The sequence below is a fragment of the Otolemur garnettii genome, unplaced genomic scaffold, assembly GCF_000181295.1.
Source record: "Otolemur garnettii isolate 467f Iridium unplaced genomic scaffold, OtoGar3 scaffold00126, whole genome shotgun sequence".
Taxonomy (NCBI): Eukaryota; Metazoa; Chordata; class Mammalia; order Primates; family Galagidae; genus Otolemur; species Otolemur garnettii.
The window spans coordinates 2237706-2264304 of NW_003852521.1; the positions used below are offsets into that span (position 1 = coordinate 2237706).

Genomic DNA, 26599 nt, shown 5'->3' on the forward strand with positions numbered 1-26599 from the left:
TCAGAAACTAGATAACATGATTAATGTTTAGCTCTAAGGAAGGAATAACAATTTGCTGTGTTTTATGTCTTTGCCCATCTGTAACCTGAGTTCACCTTAGAAGTCATAACCCACTAACATTCCTCTAGGCAGAATGTGACACTAATTATTTACTTTGTTGTACTTAACATTCCTCCCAAGTGAGCCCTCCTCCAGCCTACTCTTAAAACAAACCTCACCATTACAAATTTGTTCTAATCATGTGTAATAGATTAACTTGTAAAGGTGAAAAGAGTTTGTAAAATAGGAGTTTCTCCCATTAGTTTATAATTTTGCTTTAAAAATTATGCTCTGTGCATTAATTACTCCTAAAAACCTGACAGTCACTGTTGGTTAGGGCACTATAGATGTGTCCATGTTATAGGTTAGTCTGCTTTACATGTACTATTAGTCAAGCTATACTTCCTTTTCCTTTTAAGACAAGAATCTTGCCCTATGACCCAGGCTGAGGCGAAGTGTGTCACTGTAGTGCACTATAACCTCACACACCAGGGCTTCAGCGATCCTCCTGGCTCTACCTCCCCAGAAGCTAGAACTATATGGTGTGTGCCACCATGCCTCAGTAACTTCTTAGTTTGTTTAGTAGAGATGGAGTCTTACTATGTTACATAGGTTAGTCTTGAACTCCAGGCCTCAAGTGATCCTCCCTCCTCACTCTCAAAAAGTAGAATTACAGGCATGAGCCACCATGCCCAGCTAAGACATATTTTCTAACTTGCGTTAAAAGAAGAAAAATAAACAACTCTCAAAGTGAATTCACTTTCACTTATCTGAATAGAATCTACTCTTCTTTTCTTCCTCAGTACTTTATAAAAATTAAGGACCAAAAAAAATAAAAAATAAATTAAAAAAGGCTCAGTGCCTGTTGCTCTGTAGTTAGGGCTCCAGCCACATACACTGGGGTTGGCGGGTTCAAACCTGGCCTGCAGGTTTGACAAACCTGCTAAACGATGACAACTATAACAAAAAAAAAACCAAGTGTTGTGGCGAGTGACTGTAGTCCCAGCTACTTGGGCGGCTGGGGCAAGAGAATAACTTTAGCCCAAGAGTTTGAGGTTGCTGTGAGCTGTGTCACCAAGGTACTCTACCAGGGAGGAGTGACATAATAAACCTCTGTCTCAAAAAAGTAAGGACAAAATTACTCATTTACCAAACTACTTTCCAACTTCTTCATCTGAAAATAAGACTTGGCTGAAAGCTTTTGTTATAGATAATTATATTTAAACCACTTACCACTTAATGTTTTAGATCTAATTGGAGGTAATCCTTTTTTCTGTCGTTCTTTCTCTCGTTCTCTTGCTCTCCTTTCACTCGAGTATGAGCGTGATGATTTCCTCTTTCTTTCCCTTGAGCGGGAGCGTGATCGCTTTCTGTGTTTGCGCTTTCGAGAACCTGACCGTGACCTAGATCTTCGTTTTCTTGGTGATCTACAAAAAAATTTTAGTTTAATTCTAACATCAATGTTATCTTTGTATCAACTTCATCACTTCTAAGTGAGGCAGGAGAAAAATCAAAAAAGATTGTCTTATATTCAGCTACCTCTTAAAACATTTTATACTACAATCAAGTATCAAAAGGCCTTTTACTGAAATTTCTGTACTGCTTAGATCTACAATGGTATCTGTTTGCAGTGACTCTGAGTTTGGGTGACTAATCACAAGAAGGAGGTGAGAATGGGATAAAAGAAAGGACTTCATTTTCTATTTTAAGTGACGAAGATGTTATATTTTTCTAGAGCTTTACCTAATTCTGGTTAATAGTTTTCAAGTTCTAAAATTTTACAGTGCTTAACTTTACAACAGAAGGGGATACTGAAATGTTTTCTTCCTTTCCCCTGTCAAAACATATGCCACTGACCTCTCCTCAAAATGCTTAATAAGGTGACTAAGACAAATAATGAAGCTTTTAGTATTATAATGGTTTCAGTACAATAATTCACTGACACGCTGGTAGGTTCAAAGTAAGTTGAAAGGAAAGATTCTCATTTGCAGAGCTAAGTATAAAGAACTTTGTTAACCAGAAGGCTTGGCGCCCATAGCACAGTGGTTACAGTGCAGGCCAAATGCCCCAAAGGTGGCGGGTTCAAACCCAGCCCGTACCAGCTGAACAACAATTTAAAAAAAAAAAAAATAGCTGGATGTTGTGGCAGGGACCTGTAGTCCCAGTTACTTGGGAGGCTGAAGCAAGAGAATCACATAAGCCCAAGAGTTTGAGGTTGCTGTGAGCTGTGACACTAAGGCACTCTACCCAGGGCAATAGCTTGAGATTCTGTCTCAAAAAAAACATGAATGAGAAATGACTGAAAATATCATCAAGGATAATGCCTCTCTTCCAGCATTCACTATTCAGATTTTCAGGTGCATTCATGCATAAAATATAAGGTATAAAAATGTTAAAGAGTGATTGATGACTTTTAAGTTCGCAAAGAAAACCATTTCTAAGGCATGTTTTATAAGAGTGTGGCATTATAGCTAATGTTTATAAAAATAACTTTTGTAGTTTTGTTTTTATGACCATTATTAAGAAATGAAATGGAGGGCGGCACCTGTGGCTCAGTGAGTAGGGCACTGGCCCCATATACCAAGGGTGGCAAGTTCAAACCCAGCCGCAGACAAACTACAACAAAAAATAGCCAGGTGTTGTGGCAGGTGCCTGTAGTCCCAGCTACTCGGGAGGCTGAGGCAAGAGAATCGCCTAAGCCCAATGGCTGGAGGTTGCTGTGAGCTATGATACCATGGCACTCTACTAAGGGCGACAGAATGAGACTCTGTCTCTTAAAAAAAAAAAAAAAAAAGAAAGAAAGAAAGAAAGGAAAAAAAAGAAAAAGAAATGAAATGGAATCCAAGAAATTTACCTTAATTTAACTGTTGTTCAGAGGCAATAATATACTAAACCTGGCAGTATCATAAAATTATCTAAAAGCAAGTAAAATCACATTCTCATAGGTGCCACTCTTATGTAAACTATTCAAATACACGGCCACAGATACAAGTAAGAACAGAATAGAGGTTGTCCTCTGGTTTTGAAATTCTGCATTAGCTTTTTCTCAGAGACCGTAAAAAAAGATATTTCAAAAAAAAATTTCCTTTAATCTTGATGCAACGAAATAAAGCCAATAACTTAGACGTTCACACACAGCTATTGTTAAATAATACTGTAGAACCTTGAACGAGATCGTGAATGGGTTCTTGATCTTGAGCGAACCGCCACTTTCTTAGCTTCCTGCTCAAAGATCTCCTCTTCCACTCCTTCTTGCCCTTCATCTATATCCATATCCTTGAAAGTCAGAAGAATAGGAAACAAACAAAAAGGCTGGCTGAGATTCAGTTGTATGTTGACAATTCTGCCTTTAAAAACAGGCATTTACAATAGAGTGTTAATGGCCTAGTGTTAAGTAAAAGTAGAGTATTTTAAGTACAGGGAAAAATACATTCAGGACATTGCCATTATTTAGTATTTTACAATCTAACTAATTTTAAATTATTTTTATGACTCATAAAAAAGCATTTACTTTTTACCTGTTGTTGAATGTCTATGGTATCATCCAAACTAACTTCAGGTTCAAGAAAATGCTGCTGACTGCTCCCTTGAGATGGTGAAGCTGAATGCTCTGACCCAAATGTTCCTTCTTGACTATCCTGAGGAGTGGCCTATGGACAACATTACAAGCACACAACATGGGGAGATAATTTTATTATTAATGAAAATCTAAACACAGCAAGCATCACAATTACACTTAAAAAAGAACCTAGTATATAAAGAAACTCTATGCTGAACTACTTATAATCAAATCTAAAGTTGTATTTTCCTATATATCAAACTTTACCTAAAAGCAGGAAATAGCTCCATAAAAAGCGGAGACTATAATATTATGATAGTATGATGAAGTAGGTCTTTAAGGGAATTTTTAATTGTGGAAAATATAAGCTATAGAGGATTAATAAATAGATAATATCATGAATGACATATGATGGTACTAAGTTAAAAGAATCTGTAATTTCATTGACAATCAGCACTAATAAAGATGCTACAAAAGTCCAATAAAGTATTCTGTATCAAAAAAAATTATAGTCACATATTACATGTATAAAGGCCAAAGTTCAAATGTCAGTACTGAAATGACTGACCTAGTCATTCTCAACTTGAGCCTTTCTCAATTTCCTTCAAGAAGAATTCACAAAATAATAACAGGAAATACTTTAAGATACGTAAAATATTTCAAAAATTCTAATAAAATTTAGGCAATGAAGCCTAATTATAGTAACATTTTAAATTTAAACATCTCTCACAGAACAGTCATAGTAACTTGATATGATTACAATGCTAACTTAATACTAAGCAGTTTAGCAAACCTGATTAGCAACTTTATATACAACCAATCCTCAGTATACCTGGGGTACTGCTTCCAGAACACCAGCAAGGACACCAAAAATGCAGATGCTCAAGTGCCTTACATAAATGACGTGGTAAGCACATCCTCCCATATACTGTATCAGTGGTCCCTAAATATTTCTGGCACCAGGGACAGGTGTCATGGAAGACAGTTTTTCCACAGACAGCATTGGAGAATATGATTTAAACACATCACATCTCCACCTCAGAGCAGGCATTTGATTCTCGAAAGCATGCAACCTAGATCCCTCACATGCACAGTTAACAGCAGAATTCGCACTCCTGTGAGAGTGAATGCTGCCCCTTATCCGACAGATGCAGGGCTCAGGGTGTGATGGGAGCAACGGGGAGCAGCTGTAAATGCAGATAAAGCCTGTTCACCCAGGGCTCACTTCTTGCTGTGGGACCCAGTTCCTAACAGGCCACAGACCAGTACCATCCACAGCCTGGGAGTTGAGGAATCACGTCTATACTTTAGACAGAAATAGTGGTGGGTAAAAGCTAAACAGATAAGAAAATACTCATCTGTTAAGACCAAAGAAAAAAATAAACCACTCTACACAAATGCCACTTAAAGACTATAGACAGTAATGACTCTAACGACCACAAGATGGGGTTAAAAACCTTTTGTGGCTGCTGCTGTTCCAAGAGCTGCTGTCTGAGGTGTTCAAGGTTTTGCTGCTGTAGCTGTTCTGCTATCTGATGAAAAATAGAATTGTTCACAGACTCTGAAACATGAGAACTAAAAGGAAAAACAGGTGGAAATATATTTTAATATTTACTAAAGACAGGAAAATAAATTTTAATACTCAAAGCAAACAAAAAATACCAATTTAATAAAACATACTCTACTATAATGTTTGGTTTTGAAATTTTAATGCCAAAAGTGAACTATTCAGAACATTAATACATTATTCTTCAACAGTATTTCAAAAGATGGGTAACATGCTTGAGATGCTCTGTTAAAGACCTAATATTATGGTCTCCTGGTATTAAGTACATATAAATTAGTGCTTTTCATTAGTGCATTTTAAGAATATCTCAATAAAACACATAAAAAATTTAAAATATTTAAAATCATTGCTACTTTAACTCCTTCCCAAACTGCACAGTGAGAAAAAACCAGTCCAGCACTCTACAATTGTAAATGACCAAAAACTTTATAAAATTAATATGCTTCCTTTAGAAAAGCATATACATTATAAGGTATATTAACAAAGATAAACAGTATTTAGATTAAGAGGAAATAATTTAACTATACTCTGGAAAATTCACCCCTGGAATTCTGGCACAAATTCAAGGACAAACGTGAACAAAAAAGAGGGCATCCCAAAATGGGCAAGCAGGATGCTAAGAGGTCTTGAAACAGGTGGAAAACAGTGTACCTCACTCGGAGCAAATAAACCTAAGGAAAAGCTACATCTCAAAAGATAATGGAATGAATTTGTTTCCTAGCTTCAGAAAGCAAAACTTGGATCAATGTGTAAAAAAAGAAAAGAACATATAGTATTATTTAACTTCCCATCGTGGGTTTAACGGGTTAAAACAGATAAATAACCCTATTGGGACTGTCAGATTCTTACATTGTTTAGGAAACTGATCTGCATGATCTCATATGCTTTTTCCAACTTTATAAATCATAACTAAATGATTAATATTCGTTTTTAATTTTGTCAGAGAATCATCTTACCAAAATGATACATTTGTATTTAGTAGGTTCTACAATGGTTTTTATATATTGCCGCCCAAAATATAAAGTTACCACTGTTTGAAACAAGAGTACAAGGGACCTTCATCATCCATACTCCCTCTTTCATTCTCCCATGTTCCAGACCTCTCAACCCCTCAACATCCTCCTCCTACAGGTCCTTCCACATACCTCCACAGAACCTAAAGCTCTACAGAATTATTTAGGGGGAAAATCACTATTTAAATAAAAACATACAATCTATTTCTTTAAAAACAAAATCTCTGTAATTCCAATCATTACTTCTGGTTAGGACAGCACATCCCCAGAATTCACAAACTTCCTTAAAGTAGGCTTTATCACTAGAAGTTTCATTGGCAAAATCAAAAATATTCTTACAATTAAATTAAATAAGTCAAAGTCTAATAGAGATACAGAATTACCATTATTTATCAGTTTTCCTATAGGGAACCTTATATACCCCAACTGTTTATGAAGATCTGAGAAGAAGCAAATACTACAGGAAGGCAACAAGGCATCTCTGCCAACTTGCTATCATGTTAGAGCCCAGCAGTTTGAATAACCCCAACCTACCCTAAGTAGTTCAGATAGCAATATTCCTCCCAACATTTACAAAAACAACCCAGAAAAATAATCCCCCCAAAACCCACTATGGCTATAAAGAAAAACATAATTCTTACAGTTGAGAAGTTGGAATTTCCTTTTTAGGTTCTTCACTATGCTCAGAATCTTCCCCAAAATCAAACCTCTCCATCAACTTCTGGGGTAAGGGCAAAGGGAAAGAGAGAGACAAATCAAAAAGTACCCCACACAAATCTAAGTTACATTTACCTTAAATGTTTGTAATATCACATTAATCTGTCCCCTATCATTTAATATATAAATGTTTTATATTATTATAGAGTAAAAACTTTTGAGTGGTTAACGCACTTTGAAATATGTTACCATAACAAAACAAACTATGATATAGATAGGCAGGATAAACATTAATACTCTAATTTTACAGAAGAAAAGACTAAGAATTAAAATAATTATTTTCCCCATGGTAATACAATTTGATAAAATATCTAAAATCATAATCAATGGATCTATTTCTAGTATGTTTCTCATTTTGGAATAATTCCACTACTCTTCTGAATTTAAAGGTTCTTTTTTGTGTGTGTGTGTGTGTGGCCAAAAAAGTCAAAGTAAGAATCTAATAAATCAGTATTTCTTTTCCTATAAAAATAACAGTAGAGATGTAAAGATATGGACATCACTTCCAGTACTGATATTCCCATAATTAATAAGCATACTTAGGGTCATATGAATTATACATGAAAGATTTTAAGCTTTAAAAATATTATCTTCTATAGTTAGATCTCACACATGATAGTATACTGATAAGCTAAGGTGAAGCTTCCCTTTGAACTTTCACATATTGAACAAATTTTAACTTTTAGCAGGATAAAATTACAGAACACAGAACATCACAATAAATAAAACGATGGTATCCATGAAAAAAATTAGACAAGTTCAGAAAATAATCACTTGCCTCAATGGAGACAAGATTTTATTGACCAGTTATCTTGAGGCAAAAGAAAGAATCTTAAATGTTCCAAGAGGCATTTTTAAATTATTTGATTTCCTCCAGAAGTTTGAACATTTTGTAAAATTTACAATGTTTTCCACAGTACAATGGATATTAAAATGATCTATGATAAAACGTATTTATACAATTAGAATGCACATGAAAGTACGTAACATTTAATAATTCAAATAGAACAAATTTAATGTTTAATTTCTACCTTGTTAAAAGAGACTCCTTGGTCTAACGGAGTAAGAGTGTTGGCTGCTGCAGCTGCAGCTGTGAGCTGTGCTGTAAGAGCCTGCAACTGAACCACAAGGCCAGCATCCAGGGCCTGAAGAATGGAAGGCTGCGGCTTCTGCTGTTGTATTTGCAAAGTTTGTATTAACTGCTGAAGCTGGAAAAGAAAAAAAATATTACAACAGGTGTTGGGTTTTGTCTGTAAGAGTGCCTATGCAGATGTTTAGTCAATAAAACTAACCACTCTACACACTCTTTGGTGATCCAAAAAAGCAACATGCTAACTTAAAACGTAAGTTCATTTTATCTTTAAGCTTTTTTGTGAACCATATATAACACAGTTCTTAGTAAGTCTGTCTTTTGAAAAGTCAGCAAATGTTAAAATAAAATGATCATATGACAAAGCAGATAAAGAATCAATTTTTCTCACTAAACTCGTCCCTATTCAATTAACTCCATAAAGAAACAGCACTGAAAACAGCAGCATCTTTTGCTATCAAATTTACCATCTCAAGGGACATTTCCTCAAACGTGAAGAACAATTAAGAAATCTGTTTCTTAGAGTGTAATACTAAGGACTTGAGAGATACATGATGAATTGTGTCATCTAGAGTTGAAAGCAACCTCGGTTCCCACTATGCATCCCTCTTTAAAAAAAAGATAAAAACAGTGAGATCTTTCAGAGATTCCAAAACTCTGCTTACATGCCAGATATATTGATAATAATCAAGTCCTAATTCTAAATTAAATCCCCGAATTAACAGTTTAGAAGAAAAAACTAGAAAGAGCAAAGCTGTTGATAAGCAAAACGTCTGTACTGTTGACTTCAACTTCCAGCGGAAGGCACAAATACCATGAACGATGATTATAAATAAAATAGAGTAATTAACCATCTACTAGTTTCCACAAAACGACTGATATGGCAGCAAAGAAAAAATAAAAATATATGATGGCTAAGTTATTGCACTCAGGAAACTCCAAAACAACTAAATCACTATCAATATGGAAAGCAGGGCAGGAGAAGGGGAGGGCTAAAAGGGAGAGAAGGAAATACTGCACTTCTCCTTTAAATATTTTAACTGCTCCTTGTGACACTTCCATTCAGTTTCCCAAGTGTCTCAAAAACTTACAGACTCCATTCAATCTAAGACTATATTTTGAATTGTTTCCCTATTTTTAGGTTTAGAATGGTCTCATGTTTTCAGAGAGTGCTCAACCTTACTGTTGTTTTTTAGTCATTATTTTTCTTCCAAAATCATTATTACCAAAAAAAAAAAAAAAGACATTCCCTGTCTCTAGACTTCTCTCTTCTCCAATTCATGTGAAGTACCGTTCAGATCATGACTTCAACATAAAAATCCCTGGCAATTTTCCAGTACTCAGTAAATGAACCCTTTACTTTTCAACCCAGCATTTATGGCATTCACAACCCAGGTCTCATTTAAGTCTGCCATTCCAACTTTGTTATTAACAACCTACTTAGATTATCTTTTCCTCCAAATAACTCCAAAAAATATTTTGTTTTATTGTTAGGCTTCTGTATTACTATTCATTCATTCCACAAAAATATATTCGACTATATAATTATTACTGAAACCTACAAACTAGAAATATAGCAGTAAAGAAAACAAAAATCCTTGCCCTAGTATAGCATATATTCTAACAGGAAAAAAAAAAACAAGTAAATTATATAACATAATAGAAGACAGTAAGTGCTAAGGAATGAAATAAGGTAGATAAGAAAGAAAGGAAGTATAGAGAATATACCCTATGGAGTATATTCGATAGGTTAAGAGTATACAGTTTTTTGTTTTTTGTTTTTTTTTTGAGACGGAGCCTCAAGCTATCCCCCTGGATAGAGTGCCATGGCATCACAGCTCTCAGCAACCTCCAACTCCTGGGCTCAAGCGAGTCTCCTGACTCAGCCTCCCAAGTAGCTGGGACCACAGGTGCCCGCCACAATGCCTGGCCATGTTTTGGTTGCAGCCATTATTGTTGTTTGGTGGGCCTAGGCTGGGGATTCAAACCCGCCACCTTAGGTGTACGTGGCTGGCGCCTTAGCTGCTTGAGTATACAATTTTAAACAACAGTTACCGAAGGTGTTAAACAAACAACAGTTACTAAATAAGGTGTTAAACAAAAATTTACAAGAGGTTGAAATCATGTGAATATGAGGGTGGGTTTTTAGTATAGAAAACATCAAATGCAAAGATGTCAGGGCAAGATTATACATAGTATATGAAAAGAACAGCAGAAAAATCAATGTGGTTTGGGTGGAAGCCACAGGAGGAAAGAGTTGAGGAAATGAAACAAGGAACAATATAAACAGGGGCGAGGTATACAGGGGACAACATGAGTATACAAAATACTCATCATTAGTTTAGAGCAGTGGTTTTCAACCTTCCTAATGCCATGACCCTTTAATACAGTTGTGGGTCATAACCCACAGGTTGAGAACAGCTGGTTTAGAGTAATGTACAGATCAGCTCGTCTGTCTACATAGCTCACCTTAGCATGTCTTTCTTACCTATCCTTTAAAAAACAAATTATCACTAACGGAATTTTCCCTGAAACAATTATTCAAGCTAAATCATTATCTCTACTTCTGAATTTTCAAAGCCCTTTTGTTACTCCCATAATTCTTTTTTATTTCTCTTTATTTTTAAGAGACAGGGTCTTGTGCCGTTGCCCAGACTGGAGTATAGTAGGGTTTGATCCTAGCTTGCTACAGCCTTGAACTCCTGGATTCATGCGTTCTTCGCAGCTCAGCCTCACAGGACTATAGGTATATGTGCTCACCATGCCCAGCTGGTTTTTAAATTTATTTCAGTCATACTATATTGCTTAGGCCGGTCTCAAACTCATGGCCTCAAACAATCCTCCTACACCAGCCTCCCAGCATGCTGGGATAGATAACAAAGCATTAGTCAACCACTCTAGTACTCCCATGAGTCTTTTAAATTTTTAATTCAGATTACATTTATGCATTCCAGCAAACAGTGCCTATTAAATGGTAGGCAGTGGTCCACAACCTTCCTAATGCGCAATCTATTTTCAATGTTAAAAGGGGTCACGACCCACAGGTTGAGAACCGCTGCGCTAGGGTTTTAATTTTAAACTCTAGGGGCTATTTTTTCTTTATTTTGTATACCTCAGCAATAAGTATAGGGCCTCAAACATTGTAGGTCACAGTAAATGTTTGGTGAAGGTTGAAGGGAAAAAAGTACCAATGAAGTGACACAATACCACTGGACTACAGAGAAAAACAAGCTCTAAAAAAGTTTAATTTGATTTGAATAACGAAAAGACAGTGAGATAGAAGATTAAGTGGAAAAGCAGACAATAAAAGGGGCTCAGTACCTAGAGCTCCGCAGCTCGGGGCCAGCCACATATACCAAAGCCGGTGGTTTCAAACCCAGCCCCAGCCTGCCAAACAACAACGACAACTACAAAAAAATAGCCGGGTGTTGTGGCAGGTGCCTGTAGTCCCAGCTACCTGGGAAGCTGAGGCAAAAGAATTGCTTAAGGCCAAGAGTTTGAGGTTGCTGTGAGCTGTGACACCATCGCACTCTACTGAGGGTGACATAGTGAGCCTTTGTCTCAAAATAAATAAATAAATAAAGTAAAAGGGAGAGCAACAGGACAAAGAAAAAAAAATCTACGAATCTCTGTGATACAATAAAAAAACTGGTAAAAAAGAAACAAGTTACAGTGAGAATCAAACTTTAAAAGCCATGAAGTTGGATTTTATTTTATTTACAACATGCAATTACTTCACATTCTCAGCATGTAAGACATATAAGACTATTTTTAAAGATTATCTTACAAAGAAATAAAATGATGTATCAGAAAGGAAAAAGAAGCAAAGAGAGCAAATGTTATTTATAAGATTACATCAATAGTCCAAAAGTAAAGGATAACTAGGGTAGTAACAAAAAAAAAATAAAAAAGAGCAAGAATTCTAGTAAACATAAATCTAAAAAGAACAAAAATGTAGCACACAATCAGATGTGCATGCCAAAGTTTAAGTTTTAAAAAATTATGTACAATATAAAAAAATTAACAAAATGGATGGGTTTTAATCATAAATATCTTTACTAAAGCCTATTTAGAAAAGTTAGAATATGGGGCGGCACCTGTGGCTCAAAAGGATAGGGCGCTGGCCCCATATGCCAGAGGTGGGTGGTGGGTTCAAACCCAGCCCTGGCCAAAAGAAAAAACAAAAAAGCAAAAAAGAAAAGTTAGAATAAGCAAATGAAAAAACTGAGGAAAGAATTTGAAACTTAAAACAAAATGATCTCCCAAAACAGACCAGACCCTGGAGAGTTTTTGATTAAATTCATCCCAAACTTCCAAGGTATGCAAAATAGTTAAGTTGTACCATACAGAATATAAAAAAGGTAAACATTTCTGAACTGATCTCACAAAGCCAGAAGGCCAGAAAAAACCCTAATTTACAGAGACTCATCACACTTGATAAAATAGTGGCAAACAGAAAACTAATTGCAAAAGAAACAGTTTACATTTCTGCCAAGCATGGTGGTTCAACACCTGTAAACCTAGCACTCTCAGAGGCTGAACTGGGAGGATCCCTGGAGCTCTGGAGTTGGAGAACACCCTGAGCAAGAACAAGACCTTGTCTCTACTAAAAAATAGAAAAATTTGCTAGGCCTTGTGGTAGGTACCTATAGTCCAGCTATCCATGAGGCTGAGACAGGAGAATTGCTTAAACCTGAGAGTTGGAGGTTGCTGTGAAGTAGGTAAGGCCAGTATCATGGCACACTAGCCTAGAGTAACAGAGTGCGACTCTATCTTTAAAAAGTTACATTTAGAAACAAAACATTATAGAATATTTAATTGTGCTGCTTCAGAAAATCATGATTGTGTTTATGTGTATAGAATTACAATGATGAATCATTATGAGAAAGTCATCTAATTCACTACATTCCCTGATTAAATAAAAGAAACCATACTATTATCTACACTGATGAAACTTTAAATCAAATGCCAGTAAAAACATTATCATCTAAAAAAATAATATGCCTAATTAAGAACATGTATCTCAAAACAAAACCAACTTGATACTGGAAAACAAAAGAAACATTTCTTTTTTTTTTTTTTTTTGAGACAGAGCCTCAAGCTGTCTCCCTGGGTAGAGTGCCGTGGCATTACAGCTCACAGCAACCTCCAACTCCTGGGCTCAAGCGAGTCTCCTGCCTCCGCCTCCCAAGTAGCTGGGACCACAGGCGCCCGCCACAACGCCCGGCTATTTTTTGGTTGCAGCCGTCATAGTTGTTTGGCGGGTCCGGGCTGGGGATTCAAACCCACCACCTTTAGGTGTACGTGGCTGGCGCCTTAGCCGGTTGAGCTATAGGCGCCGAGCCGAAACATTTCTATTTGAATCTGAAAAAAAGGTAAGAATTTGTGCTATTACTACATCTGTTAAAAACCATCCGGAACTTAAAGCTGGAGCAATAAAATAAGAAAAATAAACATATTGCAAGTATTTATTTATTTATTTAGAGACAGAGTCTCACTCTATCACCCTCGGTAGTGTGCTATGCAGTCACAGTTCACAGCAACCTTCAGCTGCTGGGCTTAGGCAATTCTCTCGGCCTTCTGAGTAGCTGGGACTACAGGCACCCACCACAATGCCTGGCTATTTTTTTGTTGCAGTTTGGCAGGGGCCAGGCTTGAATCCGCCACCCTTGGTATATGGGGCCAGCGCCCTACCCACTGAGCTACAGGCATGCCCTGGGTTTTTTTTTTTTTGAGACAAAGTCTCACTATGTCGCCCTCAATAGAGTGGCATGGTGTCACAGCTCACAGCAACCTCAAACTCTCAGGCTTAAGCAATTCTCTTGCCTCAGCTTCCCAACCAGCTGAGACAACAGGTGCCTGCCACTAAGCTCTGCCATTTTTTTGTTGCAGTTTTTTTTTTTTTTTGTGACAGAGCCTCAAGCTATTCCCCTGGGTAGAGTACTGTGGCATCACAGCTCACAGCAACCTCCAACTCCTGGGCTCAAGCGAGTCTCCCGCCTCAGCCTCCCAAGTAGCTGGGACCACAGGTGCCCGCCACAACGCCTGGCTATTTTTTGGTTGCAGCCGTCATTGTTGTTTGGCAGGCCGGGCTAGATTCAAACCCGCCACCTTAGGTGTATGTGGCTGGCGCAGTAACCACTGAGGTACAGGCGCTGAGCCTATTGCAAGTATTTTAAATTGAGGATAAAGAATTACCATTGTTTGCAAATAATATAATTTAACAGAAAAATGAAAGAAAATCAACTGAAAATTAAGAGCAATTAGGCAGGCATTTGCCATAAAATCTATTGAAATGCATTCATAGAAAAATATAAATGTTAAAAAACTAATTTAAAAAGGTACAAAGCCTAACTAAGAAACATAAAAAGACATGAATAGTTATGGGCGCCACCATATGAACCAGGGCTGGTGGGTTCAAATCTGGCCTAGGCCTGCTAAATAACAACAACAACAAAAAAACAGTCAGATGTTATGGCAGGCACCTGTAGTCCCAGCTACTTGGGAGGCTAAGGCAAGGGAATCATTTAAGCCCAAGAGTTTGAGGTTGCTGTGAGCTGTGTTACCACGGTATTCTACCCATGGCTGGCAACACAGTGAGATTCTGTCTCAAAAAAAAAACAACAAAAAAGAAAAACAAAAAGCTATGAGTAAAAGTGTATATAAGAGCAATGGAACAACGTGACCTTGTGAACACATCCACCTTTCCCACCTATGCTCCCTATCTTGTAGCCACAGAAGCCTTCTCGCCATTCCTACAACGACCACACTGCTTACCACCTCAGGATGTCTACACTTAAAATCTCTCTGCTTCCTCATCTACCCTGCCATGACTAGTTCCATTTCAAGTCTCAATTCAAATGTCACTTCCTCAGACACCTCCTCTTGGATGCCCTAATTCTGACTCCTCCCCCCAAACCAGTCACTCTACAGCAGTGGTTCTCAACCCTTTAACACAGTTCCTGTGGGTTGCAAACCACAGGTTGGGAACCACTGCTCTACAGATTTACCCTTTCTAAAGGTCATATATTACTATCTAAAAAAATTTTGTCATATATTTTTATTGTCTATGTCCCCTAAAACAGAAAAAGTCACCTTCAAGATAGGAGACCATCTTGTCTTATTATTGGTGTGCAATACCACATAAATGAATGTTTGGCACAAATTATGTGCTAACTCAGTATTTTGGTACAGAATACATTTTTATATAATCTTTACTGACATTAAGTGTTCACAATGCATCACTAAATGACAAAAAAACAAGCTACAAATTAGTTCTATATATGATCCCATTTTTATAAAGTAAATTGCTCACCTGCTGGCCTTGAGGACTTTGTAAGATCTGAGCCACTGCTGCAAGCGTATCTGTATTTGTTATCTGAGATACCCATGGATCAGGTAAGCCTTGGACCACATTGGCTGGAGTAACAGGTGTCACTGGAGTTCCTTTTAAAAAAGACATCACAACCACCAAATAAATATTTAATAAGTAAGACTTTAGAAGGTGGAGAGATTTGTTCTTTTACTTTTATAAAATATACAAATTTATATGAAGTTTTTATCCTTTACTGCCTCCATTTTGAAAACTCAATTAAAATTTTTTATCGAATTAGGTAGCTTAAAACAAAACAAACAAGCCCAAAGAATCTGTCTGTACTTGTCCTGAATTAACTAAACTACCAGAGTAGTCCCCCCTCCCTTACTCTTGGGGGATACATTCTTAGACCTCCAATGGATGCCTGAAACTGCTATTAGTATCAAATCCTATACGTGTATGCTTTTTACTTATATGTATGTTACATACCTATGATAAAAGTTTAATTTGTAAATTAGGCATAGTAAGAGATCAACAATAACTAATTATAAAATAGAAAAATTATAACTATGTTGTAAAAAAGATATGCAAATGTAATCTCTCTCTCTCTCAAATCCTACCCTGTAGTCACCTATTTTTGGACTGTGTTTGACCATGTGTAACTGAAATCACAGAAAGCAAAACTGTAGATATGGGAGACTACTGACTTTAAAATCAGAACATATAATATAAAACCTTTTTTGTTCATATGTATCTTCAAATTACATTTTCTTTAATTTATCTAATGCTGGAATAATTCTCCTGCACTGTAAATAGTGTGTCATGTGAACAATCTTCTGACAGTCCGAGCAGACTATTCCAACCACAAATCTCTATGAAAGCAACATACCTGGAGTATTGCTCATCGCAGCAGTAGTGCTGGCCAAAACCGGGGTGACGACTGGAGGAGGAATCCCCGCTGCCATGTCCAAAAGAGGCTGAATAATCTCGCTCTTAAATACATTATTCTTCTGCCATAAATTTAATACTCTCACTATTTTACTCTAGAGGGAAAAAAGAAAACTGACATTTTGTATTTTGCTTTCAGAACCTCAGCAAAGCCATTTTCAGAGGCTATTTGGGAATTGAATGGAAGGAGAGATTAAAACACTTCCATGTTACTTTATGTACCTGAACTATGTTTCCTATCATTTTGCATTTGCTAACTGTAACTCTCTTGGAAAAAAAAAAAAATTCTGACATACAAGATAAATCAAAGATACATTTAGCTAAAGACAAAGATGACAACCAGGCTTCCCCTTCTGTGCCAGTTCTAATGAGATGGGTGGCTCAGTTCTGATGAGCTGAGTGGCATGATTGGCTAGAGAGCTATCTTGAGGATTCTAAGGCAGAGACTGAATTCATCTCTGTACTACTAAAGTTGCATTTCTAGTTGATTTTAACTGTGTCTCATATAATGGCTACCTTTTGTACAAATAAGTCATTTCAGGACAAAGTCCTTACCTAATCTGACTTTTAAAATTTTCATTTTACAAACTACTTTAGGGAAGGGCATTTCGTCCTGTAAGAATTAACCAAAGGCTCTGCACGGTGGTTATGGCATTGGCCACATGCACCAAGGGTGGCGGGTTCAAATCTGTCTGGGCCAGCCTAACAACAATGACAACTGCAATAAAAAAATAGCCGGGCATTGTGGCAGGTGCCTGTAGTCCCAGCTACTTGGGAGGCTAAGGTAAGAGCATCTCTTAAGCCCACGAGTTTGTAGTTGCTGTGAGCTGTGATACCACAGCACTCTACCAAGGGTGACAAGGTGATAGACTGTTTCAAAAAAAAAAAAAAAGAATTAACCAAATTACTTTCTAAGCATCTTGCCATAATTCCATACTGGCACTTTAAACCAGAGATGGACAACTCCATTACAGCACATCCATCTCTGCTCTCGTCATTGACTTTTTCATTATTCTTTCCTACTGCCTTCTCCTCTGCTTCAGAATATCAGTGCCGACTGGCATTACTTAATCTGGCTCTCAGAATGATAATGCTCTACAGTATTTCACTTCGTATGATAATTTGAGTCCTTTACCATTCCGTAAAGGGAAAAAAACCAAAAAACTTAGGCTGTGTCAATAAATTTCAAAAAATAATATAAACTTCATTTTGAGTGTCCTCATTTATAAAATGAGACTACACACAGAAGAACCTTTTTCTCAATCTCAAATTGCACCAAACTGTTTAGGCTGGCTAGTATTCTGAATGTTTTAACCATTTGCAAATTTTGAGTCTCTTAGGACAGACACTTTATCTTATTTATTAGTTATAGCTCTTTTAATAGCAACAATATAAAGTACTTCTATTTAATAACTTATATCCTAAGTCTTGGTCCAAAAGAGATTTCATATGAAATTTTATTTAGTTGTGAAATTCTGTTTAATCACACTGTTGCCTAGCTCTTCTGTTAAATTCTGTTTATTATAAACTTGAAAGGACTGGGTATTAGTGACTTCTATTTCTTTGATCATTCTGAAATCTAATAACATAATTAGCTGTATTTAGAGAGAACATGATAACTATGAAAATCTCTATTTAAATTTCTCGCTTGGTTGTATTGAAAGTTTTATAGATCCTGAATGCTTCAGACTTATAGCAGAGAGATATGCCCAATAAAGAACAATGTCTCAAGGTATCCACAGTATTTTGTAAAAAAAAAAAAAAAAAAAAAAGATTTGGTCCATCTATTACGTCTTGCTTCTTGAAACAGAAACATTTCACACAGAATACATACTTTAATAATAGAAATAGTATCCTGAACTCCTACTGCTAGTAGCAAAAGCAGAAAGATCACATAACTATTTTGTTGGAACTGCCACCAATTAGATTCACAACTATTTAACACACAAAAAGTTCTGTAAACAAGCACTGAAACGACTATTACTACCGATGCTGTTTACTCCATTGGGGAAAAAAAAATTAAATGACAGAGACTAAAATTAAATATAAAAGAGCATTCTATTAAATATATATTTTATAAAGTAAAATTGCCATTTTTAGAATTAAGGTCTGGTTCATCTTTAAATTCCCCGTTATATTACAGTGATATACTTTTAAATTATGGCCAACCTACACTAAAGTACAAATTATTTATTTCAAATAAAGCATAAGATTACCCAAAGAATGCTTCATACCTTCTGATTTGACTATTTCTCTTTTTTAAAATGTGGGCACTTAAAGAGCGCTTTCTATTCTTTTGCTTTATATAAAAATCATTCCATTTCCAAGGTACTCTTCATGTAGTTCAAAACTGACCAGTATCTAACAACTATCATTCTATACATTTATATCCAAATAATGCCTCTCATTTATGACCGAGATTACAGTATTAATGAAAAAAAAGCTCCATTCCATAAATTCTATTATAAATGAGATATTATGTGAAGAAATTTACAATTTAAGAGATTTATTCACTGTAACTGACAAAAATCTGAGAATGAACTAATGAAATATCTAAATCAAAGTGTTTAACGTAACCTTAAAAATGTTTATATAAAATTTCAAATAAACAGGTTATTTCAGGTGGGATTCTAAGGTATCTATTTTGAAAATCAATTAAGACCATCACTGAAATAAGCATTCTTTTTACCTGCACAGAATTACCAAAACAGCCAAGTAATTAAGCACAAATACTTTTTATCTCAAGATGTATATCCAAGAATAGTTCACCAAAAATATATTATAATAAATATATCTATATTTTATAACAAGATTCTTTTTCTGATTCAAGACTTTATAATAGTTATTAAAAATAGTTAAGTACCTAATCTTGTTATACTTGAGTATATACAAGTTCAAGTCAAATAACAATTCTGAATTAGTTGTGTGTGAGAATATGTAAGTTTTTAGTAAAATTCCAAAAACTCACTGTAGCAGTTTCTTTAACATCAATTGCTTCAACAAATTAAACAGTAGGAAAATCAACTCTATCTTTCTATTCTGTTTAAGAAAAATTCTAATAACAAAAAAAGAACACAGATATCTTAACCATTAAACATTCAAATTTATAATAACTTAAGAGTAAATGGTAACACAGAGCCATACACAGCCATGTGTTGCTTAACAATGGGCATACATTCCGAGAAATGCATTCAGTGACTTTCTCCTCAAGAGTTATCACAAGAGTATATATCTGCAAACCTAGATGGGACAGCCCACCTATTTGCTCCTAGGCTACAAACATGCACATCATGTCACTGGACTGAATACTGTAGGTAACTGTAACAAAATGGCACTTGCGTATCTAAACACAGAACCACCAGTGTACCTAGGTCCTCAGCTACTGAGGGAAACTGTTATGTGCCATCTGACTGTATTTAGATAATCTAAAGGCTAAAGATCAAGAAGGTAGTGTACTGCCTTTAAAAAATAAATAGTATCATACCTTGTCATCCCCAGGGCAACGATACAAATTCTGGAAAGTGCTAATGATGTTATTACTAAATCTGGGTGCAAACACATCCTTTTCTTGACCAAACTGATGTCGGGATTGTCGCACAATGGAGTCAATGACATAAAGTCCAGGTACCTTGTATTCTGGTTTACACTGATGAAAAAAGGCAAAGAGTGAGAACGGAAGGAAATGATAGAAAAAAATCATCATAAATCCCACATAAATACAAAAACACAGTCTATGCTGAGGTAATGAGTATTCAGACATTGACTATTCCACACCATCCATCAGTCTGGAATGGCATTTTAAATAATCTATTCTGGCTACTTATTCACATTGGCTGCCAGTCACCTAAATTCTAAAATAGTATTGCATAACTTGATTCAATGACAAAAAAAATTATAAGTACTTTATAATTTTCAATAATTGTTTAATGATTTTGAAATACTACATGGAAGAAAGAAGCAGACTCAGGAAGAAGGGAGCTGGGAAAGGCACTGCCGACAGGCCTTCGGAGACCTACCAGAAAGGTCTCCACTAATGAAGGTGGAGAGGTCTCCACTCTGCACTAATGAAAAGAACAAATACCAAAAGGCAAAATCACAACATTCTAAATACACCAAGAGCAAAGTTTTAATTTTTTCTTAAGGAGAGATTAAAACACTGCCACTTAATTCTGGGAATCTATCCTATGAAAACAACTTTCAGTTACTTCACTGTCAATGTTTCTCAAACACCTTAACATTAACGGTTTTGAGAGATATGAAAGTTCCCTACGTTTTTACCACAGGCTTTGCCAGCCTAGATAGTGAGTTGGGCACAATGAAAAACCCTTTCACTATCAGGAGCCCGACTCCTACTTGTGTCCATACTCAGAAGCTTAAGAAAATCTGCTTTCCAAATACATGTTGATTAAATAAAATTATGGCTGTCAAACAGGTTCTACTTTTCAAAATATCTTAAAAATATTTCACCCAAAGTAACTCTCTAGAAATTACATATGGTATTAAATCAAAACTGCATTCTCCAGAAACTCTCCTTGGAAAATCTAAGACTGAGTACCAGTAAGAAAAGAATCCTCACAACCCACCCAAATATGTGCAGACAAGTTTCATCCAAGACAATGAAATGATTTCATTCTGCACAGACTAGATAACATTTGATTCGTTCCTTAAAATCCTTTTTAATTCCTCATCTCTAATGTCTCTATTAAGTCAAGAAAATGAAGAAAACCTTTAACACCAACTCATAAATAGCTATTCCAGGATTCTGGAAATAGGTGCTTCAAGTAGTTTACAAAAGGGCAATAATGTTGGTGTTTATAATTAAAGTTTTAGATTTTACCGAACTAAAGGATTCAAAATTTCTCTGTTTATTATTTCTGAAAATCTGAAATATCTACCTGTAACTATTTTACATTCAAAGCAAAACAGACTGAGCCGGGCAAACAATGAATTTTAGAAAAGAATACTTTTTAAACTTAAAGCTAAACCTTAAATTCAGAATATTCACTTTGCTTAAAATGTGTATTCTCCAGTGCTATAGGTGCCTGTTATCAATTATTTACTGGCATTTTAGTTTTCTCAAGGCAAAAAATAATCTTATGTATAATACATTACCTGGAGAGCAATGCTGAAAAGAACTTACAAGTTGCTGATAAAAGCTTTAGAAATTAACATTGAATCATAAGAAATGCAAGTAATCAAGGCAGTGTTTTTTTTAAATTGCCCTTAATTTAGAACAAAAATTTATTACAAACACACAATACAAAAGATCATGAGTGTACACTACAAATTGCCTCTCTGACCTACTGTGAACATTCCAAAACTTCAAAAATACAGCAGTTTTAGTGGTAAACTGTAAGGCCCAAGGAAAAACATTTCTTTTTTCCATATTATCTTTAGACATACTATAACAACTTACGGGACAGAACTTCACTGGTACCTTAAGCATTTTTGGTCACAAAAAATAGCAAAAAATAAGACGTGTAAGATGCCATGTTTTAGTACTGGTAAACTTAAGTCACCAACTAGAAAACTGAAAGCAAAATCAAGACAGAAAAGTCTGAAATAATGTTTTTTTTAATTTCCTCAAGTTGTATCAGACTGAAAAGAATTCCTAAGACTTACCAGTGGTATCAGGTATTTTTGCTTTGAATAAATATTTTAAAAAGCATTATCATAATAAATTTTCATAGAGATACCACTTCAAACTGTATGTGAGTAATTTCTAGTGTTTTGTGTTTCAGAGAACTAGCCTTTTTTATAGGGAGAAATACAAGAAAGGATAAGAAAAATGCACTTTTAAATATTATTTGTGATTTTTTGTTTTGTCAACCAAGTTATCATCTATAGGCTATCATCAGTCAGGGTTGTCTGACAAAGAACCTTCTAGGTGAGTTGGATAGTCATGCCTATCACCACATGAATAATTTTTCTTTATTTTATACATTAAAAATTGGGCTTAGGAGTTGCCTATCAATTCCAGCAGTAAAATCCTATGGTTTCTATAGGATTAGAACAGATGGAAGAGATTTAGGAACACATTAGGTGCAATAAAAGGGGTTTTTTAGGCTCAATCATACTTCCTTTATGCTACTCCACAGAAAAAGAATGAACTTTATAGAAAAAATACTTATGATATGTAAAAGGAGTTACTAACAGTCACAGGTTAATTAGCAAATGTGATACACCTCACTAGTACTAGAACTAGCTCTTAAAGCCTTTTCACTAACTTATAGCCATTCCTATCAAAATTTTGTGGCTATCCTTTTTCTATAGATTATTTTTGCAATCTCCCAATCCTACCCTAAACAAACATGTTACAGTGGTAAATATAATTGGGTAATTATCCACCCTCCTAAAGATTCTAAATATTCATATACAACACTGTGGCCCACTTCCACCCTAATACCTGTTTTAAAAATAAAACATCACTACTTTATCAATGGCTTTTAACCATTTAAGAAAAGGTACACCTTTTCTAAAATGTTCCCTTTGAAGCCTATCCTTGGGCCCCATAGATATCAATAAACCGCATTAACTGTTTTAAAATTTATCTTGTCATTACACCAGATAATAAATTGCAACTGCTCCTTTCTCTCACAGAACTGAAGTAGGCAATAGTATTATGCCAAAGTACATGGGGAAGAATATTACAAAAATCTAATATTCACTTCTAAATTTAAAGTAAGTTGCTGTTTAGGAGACCGCTGAGTATTTTATCATCTACCAACTAGATTCCAAATTTGTTTATACCTTCTCTATTCTATATGGAGCAACACTGGACGAAACAAACTGAGTGCTCCATGTAGTGACAGAATGTAGTTTTAATGCATCAACACAGGAATAATGTATTCTCAGCTTCCCTAAGCTGAGAACAGCAGACCAGTTTTAGTTGATAATGTAACACTATCCTAGATTATTTTGAGTTTTAAAATTAACAGTTCAAAGATCCTGCCAATTAAAGAAGTCTAAGAAATTATAGATTGCCTTATATACTTGCCTCAATAGTCAACACAAAATATCTCCTAAGAATTTGTTTTCTTTCCGTAAGATAATTACATACCTCATTTAAGAGTTAATACTATGAGGTGCCCATAAAGCCTGAAAAGATAGGCTAATTTACACAATATTCTCAAGAATACCTTCATTGTACAAAAACAAACCTATGTCCTAGACTTTCTGGATATTCAATGTTAGTTTACTAAAGGTTCAACAACCACAAATATATAAAATACTCTCAGAAGTGAGCCTACAAGGTCTTCACTGATAATTCAGAACCAATCTAAATAGCACTTCTTAAAGAAATAACAATAGTATTTCTTAAGTACATAATTTAGGTCACAGATATTACTACAAAATAGGAAAAATTAAGTAAAATTTTCTTAGATGGCAAACATAATACTTTTATGTAATTTCACAACTTACAATAATTCACATTTCCCCAGAAATTCCACAACATCAATATACATTTTCACAAGCCCTAAGCTGGAAGAAGATAATGGGGAATCAATCACCCTCTCCTTTTTGTACCTAGAAGGCCTTAGTAAGAAAGCAAAAGATGAAAAGTAATGCAGTTCCTCATAAATATGAAGCATTTCTGAGGGTTACTCAGACATAGTGGGATATAACTTCAAGTAAGAAAAAAAAATTACCCCAGCTCTTCATGAAACAAAGCTAAACAAGTCCAAATTTAATACGCAAGCTTAGTAAGATAGCTGAGGTTGAACTAGATGTGGTAACAGTGAATCTGAAGAAAAGTAGTAGTAGTTATAAAGCAACCTAATATTCTCTTTACTTTTGATAGCAGTTCTCTTCACCCATAGAAATTCATTGTATCTGATGAGTCCTTAAGAGTTTAAAAACGATTTTGATGTTATACAACTTCTACAGCTGGCTGAAATTTAATTCTTTGAATGAAGGTGATTTACTGGTGTCTTAAAATACACTTTAATATTCAAGATATCAGAAAAGTTTAAACCTAACAATACCCAAAATTGGCAAAGATAAGGAACAAAACAACCAGGTATTGTGTTGGGAGGCCAAGGTGGGTGGATCGCTTGAACTCAGGAGTCTGAGACCAGCCAGAGCAAGAGCAAGACCCTGTCTCAGGCAGTATGGCCCAGCTACTTGGGAGGCTGAAACAAGAGATTCGCTTGAGCACAAGAGTTTGAGGTTGCTGTGAGGTATGATGCCATAGCACTCTACCAAGAGCAAGAAAGTGAGACCTCATTTCAAAAAAAAAAAAAAAAAAAAATTCACCTTATAAAGTGAAACTATGGTATGTATACCAAGCAAGGACATGACTAACATAAATGCCAAACTGTGGTTACTTGGGAAGGGATGTACAAGGTAAGACCAAGAAGAGACACTTGGGAGGTGTATCTTCAAAGTTCTATACTTGAAATGAGTAAGAGTTACAGGTCTTCTCTTTATAAAAATTTAGCTATAATGTGTTGTTTTCTAAATTTTTCTGTGTATGTACCTATATATTTGACAATAAAAAGAAATGCAGTTGTCCTCTGGTATTCTTAGAAGTTGGTTCCAGGGCCCACATAGATACAAAACTCAAGGATGCTCAAGCCCCTTACCTAAAATTGGTAGTATTTGCATATTATTTACATACATATCCTGTATATTTTAAACCATTTCTAGATTACTTCTAATATCTAATGCAAGTCCTACACATCAAATCATTTGCACAGATTTAATGTAGTACTTGGTGAATGGTAAATTCGAGTTTTGTTTTGGGGGCTTTGTGGAATTTTTTTTTCCCAAACACTTTTAATCCTGGTAGGTTAAATCCACAGATATGGAACTCACCGGTATGGAGAGCCAGCTGACAGTAATTATATAAACATTCCTACCTTCTTACATATAAAACCAGCAAAATTTCTCCTATCATAATGAATAAAAAGGACTGATAAATTCAAGATATATTTGAAATGTAAATTTAAGGATAACTTAAGGAGTATAGAACTTAGAATTATCTTACAATATTATTTTTAGGGTGGCACCCGTGGCTCAGTGAATAGGGTGCCAGCCCCATATACCGAGGGTGGCGGGTTCAAACCCAGCCCTGGCCAAACTGCAACAAAAAAATAACCAGGCGTTGTGGCGGGCGCCAGTAATCCCAGCTACTCAGGAGGCTGAGGCAAGAGAATCACCTAAGCCCAGGAGTTGGAGGTTGCTGTGAGCTGTGTGATGCCATAGCACTCTACCGAGGGTGATAAAATGAGACTCTGTCTCTACAAAAAATAAAAATAAAAAAATATATATTTTTAAGGCAGAGGAACTTTACTACGGTACATATGGCAAGTGAGAATATGTAAATAAACTCCTTTCAAACTATTTGTGCCAAGTACAAAAATCTCTGTGTATTCCACCCCCAAGGGTAAAAACGTATTTGTGACAAAGGGTACTATTACAGAATATTGCACCCTATATGAAAAGTGTACAACCATACAGATAAATATACATATACATAAAACAAGACACCAGAACTAAGTAAATATAACAGGCATCTTTCAATAAGGAATCTATCCTTCCATGGGGGAACTATCAAAGGACAGAAGCACAGTAAATGCACCAGAAGATGACCGTTTCAGCATCAAAGTGTGCAAGTGTACACGCACACATCCCTAGGAAAATTCTGAGACAGACTGTGTCACATACAGTCCATTACTTCACACTCTCAGGAAACACAGAAACACGGCCGACAACTGTGTCAGGGTTAGGGTTTGTCTATGTATACGCATTACAATGTCCCGATTCACTCATGCAAGTTTCGACTTGCTGACTTATTGGTGTCACTGAGAAGGTGTGTCACTGAGAAGGCTTCATTGTTTCTGTCCAAGCGGATTTTATGTTTCTTAATTTTTTTTGTATCTCGAAACTTCCATAATGACCCACATACCTACTCCAAAATATCAACCACTTATAATGTTCATGACACTACCCAATCAAGTTTCTGGAAAACCACAAAATTCCATGATGGTAATCCTAAGAGTTTTTTCTTTTATTATTTACTGAGTAAATGTTACTTGAAAATCACAATAAATAAGCCACATTCCCTGCTCTTATGGACATAACAATGCAGAAGGAAATCTGAAGATAGTCATAACCAAAAACATAAATTAAGGCAATAAATAAATCTTTCATTTTGAGAACCTAGAAGAGATAAAATTTTTTTGCTGACCTTAAGGTATCTAAAAGTAGCCAATGCCATAGAATGGATTTGATTAAACAGAAAATACAGATTCTATCAAAATAAACAGTTCTCAGTGATATCTGATCCTATTCTGAATCTAGTAGACAGACTGTGTGTAACACTCAAGTAAAAGGGCAAATTTAATAA

The 26599-nt window shown here is 35.6% G+C and overlaps 1 protein-coding gene across 1 annotated transcript in view; it reads right to left on the minus strand.

The window, feature by feature from the left end:
• The window catches only part of LOC100951282 (T cell lymphoma invasion and metastasis 2), a 431635-nt gene that overhangs the window by 365854 nt on the left and 39182 nt on the right, over positions 1-26599 (minus strand). The window contains 9 exon segments of the mRNA XM_023517962.1: positions 1273-1466; positions 3203-3315; positions 3558-3689; positions 5056-5173; positions 6820-6899; positions 7927-8103; positions 15301-15431; positions 16190-16343; positions 19733-19894. Of these exon segments, the coding sequence (XP_023373730.1) occupies positions 1273-1466; positions 3203-3315; positions 3558-3689; positions 5056-5173; positions 6820-6899; positions 7927-8103; positions 15301-15431; positions 16190-16343; positions 19733-19894 (1261 nt within the window).